The 6,000-nt window shown below is 35.3% G+C and overlaps 1 protein-coding gene across 11 annotated transcripts in view; it reads left to right on the top strand.

Annotated features, from left to right (window-relative positions):
- Positions 1–3,053: 3,053 nt before the first annotated feature.
- The window catches only part of TTN (titin), a 240,223-nt gene continuing 237,276 nt past the window's right edge, over positions 3,054–6,000 (top strand). For all 11 annotated transcript variants that reach the window (XM_048953111.1, XM_048953110.1, XM_048953109.1 and 8 more), the window contains exons 1-2: positions 3,054–3,283; positions 5,440–5,543. In XM_048953111.1, coding sequence (XP_048809068.1) covers positions 5,453–5,543 — 91 coding nt within the window. In that variant the 5' untranslated portion in view covers positions 3,054–3,283; positions 5,440–5,452. The remainder of the gene's footprint in view (positions 3,284–5,439; positions 5,544–6,000) is intronic.

Raw genomic sequence — 6,000 nt, 5'->3', positions numbered from 1 at the left:
AGGGGAGATATTAAGTTTTTTTTTTTTTTAAATTCCTTCCTTGTTCTGCATATGTAAATATATATATATATAATACTATGGAAGGAAAACTTGGGAAAAACTAAATCTAAAGCAACATCTATATGTCTTCTCCTTAGATAATTCTAAGAATGCAATGGTAATAACAGCCACTGAAATTTCTATTTAAGAAATAATAATTAAAAACAAAAACAAAAACATGCAATTTATGTGGTTAAAAACAAAACAAACAAAAAGAAAAAACACCACAAATTTCCACTTCAAAAAAAATGTACAGTGAAAACTTGCCTGAGCAGCAGTTGGAAGCTTTCAATATTCTGGAAAGAATGATATTGTTTCTTAGCTCTGACAGTTAAAGTCGTGATTTTCAAGGTATCTTCCTGCAGGCCTACTCAAATAATTATTCCATTCATCAAGTCAATAGCATTATTGATTTCTATTTAGAACAATAATCTTCAATTGTGTTGAAGATTATTTACTACTCCTCAAATGTATTTTTGGCCTATAGTGTGATGCATATTCTGCAGTAGCGTTGGCACTATAGTTTATACTTCAAGTTATAGCCAACTTAAGCTAATGCTGAAATTTATTAATAATCCTCATTTCTATGTATACCAGAAAAAAGTCTCTACCTGGCTTTTGCCTCAACTGTGAGTAAAGAAATATTGCTATGTTCCTACCATCAATGTCTTTGCTATGCAACATTAAGACTGATTTCATCTTTCCATTTGCAGATATGTTGTAGATATGACACTAAACATGCAGAAATCACACTTGTCTGAGCCAAGTTGTTTTTTTTAAAGTAATGTAATTATAAATCATTCATATTTTCTTAAGAGCATAAAGAAATATTTTACTGTTTTCTTCATTTCTGGATCTACTAGCGATACAAAAATATGTTACAAAAGTACAAACATTTATTAGGATGCAAATAGTCCTAACATTTATTAAAATGAGTATAAAATTTCACTGAGAAAAATGGGAAGGAGCTTGTTTTAAAAATACAAAATACATGGTTCACATATTTGAATGCATTGCAATGTTTTTTAATATCTATTAACGATTATTGATTTGATTGAAATTGCAAAAATTGAACTTCTTGCCTTCTCATCTTCAAAACTGGCAATTTTCATATCTCTTTCACTTAAAAATTATCACAATTTCCTAAACATTCTCACTGTTTATCTTCAAAAAGCTGGCTGTTTTTTGTTATTGAATACTGGCTGATAACTGCCAGTTTCTTCTTTGAGCTGATTTTTCACTGAACATTTGAGTGTTCGAATACAGGATAAAATTACTGTCTGCTATTTTAGCAAGTCTCTGTTTAGAATCAGAAGTGAGATACCCTTTACACAGATTTCTTCAGACATTTTGTAGCCAACTTGTCTTCCTTGCTAATGAACGCGCTCGTTATCATACTATGTCTTACACAGAGAGATTAGGTTATCTGACATCTGTTTGCACCAAAAAGTCAAATATGAGGCATAGTGCTCTGACTTTCAAACTCTGTGGGGGGTTTAGATGGTACCGATGTAGAAGGAGGTTTCAGTTTCTGTTGCAGTTGCTGCTGCTGCATGCCAAGAATTAGCTGTAAAGTTGACTTTATGAGATGGATAAACTAAAGGGCAGAGAGGCCACAGCAGCATGTCCTTTCTGGTTTCTTTCAGTTCTGTGAACTGTTGTATAATAACGCTGCAGTTCCTGCAAGGGGTATCTCCTCTTAGCAATTTCTGGAGATCAGGCTGAAAGTTTTCTTCAGGCTGTTTTCAAGCCTTAACGCAGATGATATTACAAAACTCCAGTCTGTTTATTTTTCTAGATATCCTTCTTATATTGCGTTCCTGAGTTGATCTTTCATTTGCATGTGGTGTTTTGCACTCCTGAAGCCTTTTGGCTGAGGAAGGAGATGGGTGCTATGAAGCTGCTGGGCTCCTCCCTCCCTTAGCAGCACCAAACCTGTGACAAAAATGGCTTTCCTATGTGTTGGAGGGATTTTCTTCAATGCGGATCTTGGTGACAGCACATTGAAGTGCTCTGCTTACGAATATAGCAAAAGCTTGGTTTAAGCACATAAATAGTCTTATGAGCCAGTTCTGTTCTTAAAGAGTTTCCTTAATGTGAGTTAGATGCATTTCGTTTTCATAGAGAAGCAAATGTAAGGCTGTGGTGATACAGCTCCCATTCCATCTATAGGCAAGAGCAGTTTTCTAACTGACTGCTGTCTCCGAAGCAATTAATAGTGCAATTAGCTGCTTGGACTGAGAAGTATGGGCAGTGGAAGCTTGCTAACTAATATGCCATGGATGATTAAATCTGCACTCTGCCCAAAACCGTCTCTGCACAGAAAAGCTGTTAGACTTAAAATTTACTTATGAAGCAATTGTAGTCAGTTAGGTTTTGTTCATTTATGTTCACAAATCTTGTATTTCTGCACTCTGCCTACTATTGTTTAAGCTTGAATGTTTGGCACATCCAACTGAAGAATCATAAATGAAATTTTAAAAATCAGAGTCAAATCCACATATCATCAAATACAATTTTGCAACTCATGGAAAAAAAAGATATAATTCAAACAGTGTATTCTAATAGCATGTGGCCACATGTCTGAGATCAGCTTACTTATTTAGTCTGGTGATTGACAGATGCATTTGGTAGCTTCTTAGATATTTTATAGGGAAAGAAAATAAGGTTAAATCTTAACAATATGACTACTACTGACTTGTCTGTGTCCTCTGCCAAAATTCTTATTTATTGCTTATTTCCTCTTGTGCTTATGACTTCAGAAATCTGCTGTGGCTTTTAAACTGTGCACTGCAAAACCAAACTGAATTATAGACCCAAATCTTTGGAACAGATGCTGTTTCCTCAGTGAATCCCTTTTGTGCTTCCAAAATTAGCATTGCCAATCAAACCAACAGGTGGTGTATGGTTACACAGTGGATCCCCTCTCACAAGATACTTTCTTTCAGGAAACCAATCAGAACTGGCGTGATGATGTAGACCTTGTCAGCAGAGCTGGGGTATATAAAGTAAAACAACTATGTTAGCACTTCTGAGCAGTCGTGCATTCCCCGCCTCGCCTCGGGTGTAGGGATTGCAAAAAACAAAACTACACTGTCAAGACTGTGTAGTTTTGTTTTTATGGTTAGAGGCTCATCAATTCTCATGCTGGGATTGTCTAAAAAAATCTTACTCTGGATAAGGACGTCGTTCAAGAAGATTTCGTTGGGCTTAGCCCACTCCTACAGGCACTTTGAGATCTCAGGTTAGTAATGTGTTTCTCCTAGTGTAACTGGTGTTCTAGTAGTCAATAAGCTCGATCTGCTCTCTATTATATATGTTTACTCGGGTGAGGTATATATTTCAGAGTATGAGCATGGAGCACATAAACTCTTTCGGGATTGTCTTAAATTTCATGGGATAAGTTATGATAACGTTCAGTAAAGAGTTGTTGCAGTATAATTGTTATTAAAGTTGATGTAAGTGAAGATTTGAAGAGGGCATGGAAACATCTGCTTAACTTAAAAACTCCTTTCTGCTGGGGAGTGTTCAAGGTTATGGTACCAAGAGATAAACCGAGAAGCTCCAAGAATAGCTCTGATAAAATGCATGTGGTATCAGCTAAGCACTGATGACTTTTTAAGGGAATCAACTGCTAAGGTATCAATTACATGGCAGCTCTGGAACACTTGTCTGTTGTCATTCATAGCCAGGAAGGTTATTTCTGGAACATGACATTTCAGATGCATACTTTCAATCCTAATTATACAAAAAAGCCTTATAAGATCAGATCTTCAACATCAAAATTTGCCTTGACAAATCAAATATGTGAATTTTATGTGTACTTAATTGAATGATTAATAATCTATTCTGATGTCTGAAAATTATAATATTTCACAATGTTTAAATACTTAAAAGATTATTTTCATGTATATTATCTGAGCATTAAAACTTACAGCTGAAGTAGATCTCAGTGAATTACACATGAGAGGAATTTTTCATCAAATGCCATTCAGAGAACTGATGTTGTTTTAGGATGAAATTTGGTCATATTTTCCCCCATGAAACTGTAAACTATGTTAAAAGGCTGTTCCTCTTCCAAGTTTGAACAAGTATCCAGATAAAGGCAATAAAAAACAGTTCAGAATTCCTGCAGAATATCTCATTCTGTCCCTCCACTTTTTTTATGATCAGATCAGACATGAATTTCAATGAGAGAAGTTCTTCTGAAGAATTTCCACACCTTTGAAAGGTGGAGTAAATTTTGTGGAGTAAAGGTGGAGTAAAATAATTTTGAAAGGCGCTTCACCTCATTAGTTTTTAAGCCTGGAACTGATGTATAATCAAGTTCAAAAGCCAAAGTGAGCACCAGAAATTTGTGTAAGAGAAATGAGTTTGAAAGGGTTATGAAATTAACTTTTTGTTAGTAGACCGTGATACACTCATGGGAAGTTGTTTTTTTTTTTTTTTTATGAGAAAAAAATGTAACTTTAATTTACTATATGAATGACACTATTAAGAAGATACTAGCTAAGTTTTTAAAAGCTGCATATTTAAAGCCTTGAGTTTAAATTCAACATCACTACCTAAATAGTTTCAAGCAAGCGTAAAATACTTCTAATGCAGAAGCCTTTTTAGTGACAGTGTGCAATTTCAAAGTAGGATCTTGTCTCATAAGAGAAGACAAACCATTTTTCTTTGTGATTTCACATGGGTCTGCAGTTGTTCAAACCATCAGTGTCAGCGGCTACCTTATACCCTAGCTCACATTTCGAAGGTGGTTGTCTCCCCATATTCAAAATTCCACTGAGATACTCTCTAAGAAAGAATAGAATTTTATCTGCATGTATATAATGCCAGTATGATTCTGTGTAAAATGAAATTATTCCTTATTTGCAGATTGCCTTTAAAAGAGAGCCTCCTGGCATCTTTTGATTATTAAAATAGATAGTAGACCTTCACATTTTAAATTGCTGCTTACTGGCCTAGTTATCTTCCCAATGGAGGATGCAAATAATTCGCAATACCAAAATATTTTCAGATCCTTCCAAAGAACTTTTACACAGAGATTGTTTTCTCTTTAGGTAAAGGAGATTAATGGAAAAATAGAGGGTAGATATCCTGTTCAAGGTCATACAGTGAGTCAAGTGGAACTTTTTCTCCTGCTGCATATTTGTAATGCCAATTCATAGCTGTACTAAATATGTTTCACATCCAACTCAGTTAAGTGTGCCCTAAGATTAACTCGCTACACAACCTTGTAAAAATCTACATTCTTCTCATTTCACTGGGTCAATGTGATTTAAAACTAGGAATGAATAATTACAATTAATTACAGATATTCCTAAAAACCAACAAGAAGGATGTGTGTATAGTAACAAAATGACCAGTGATTTCTAATCATGTTCTTGTTGTTTTCAGAGTGCCTGTAAAGATGACAACGAAAGCGCCAACATTTACGCAGCCGTTACAAAGTGTTGTGGCACTGGAGGGTAGTGCCGCAACCTTTGAGGCTCATATTAGTGGTAAGGTTTTGATTTATTCTTGAAAGATTAATTTTTGTTGTTATTGGTAACATACATGCTGTGGAAAACAAATGAAAGCACTTTGCATAGCTCATAATCTGAATGGATAATGTTGAGAGCTGAATGTGCAGAATGACCAGAATTCAAGCAGTGGTGGTCAACGCTGTGAGGTGCTGTCAGGTTTTCACAAACATTCTGCATAAAGTTAAGATGGCTCCGAGGAAATAGCCAATCATCCTGCCAGTGAGATTTGTGTTAAGTTCTCATGTATGTTACAGTCATCAAAAATAGGGAAAACAGCATAAAGAATGGTATGTAGATAAAAATGCATACTGTGCTAATTAGAGACCCACATATCAATGCAGAAAGGGTAATCTTGTTTGGATGATAACGAGATGGAATGAGGAGCCTAGGCACAAAAGCGAAGCCAGCTTTTCATTGATGTGATGCTAACCCT

This window comes from Lagopus muta, chromosome 8 (genome assembly GCF_023343835.1).
Source record: "Lagopus muta isolate bLagMut1 chromosome 8, bLagMut1 primary, whole genome shotgun sequence".
Lineage (NCBI taxonomy): Eukaryota > Metazoa > Chordata > Aves > Galliformes > Phasianidae > Lagopus > Lagopus muta.
This window is presented reverse-complemented; position numbering and strand designations above follow the sequence as displayed.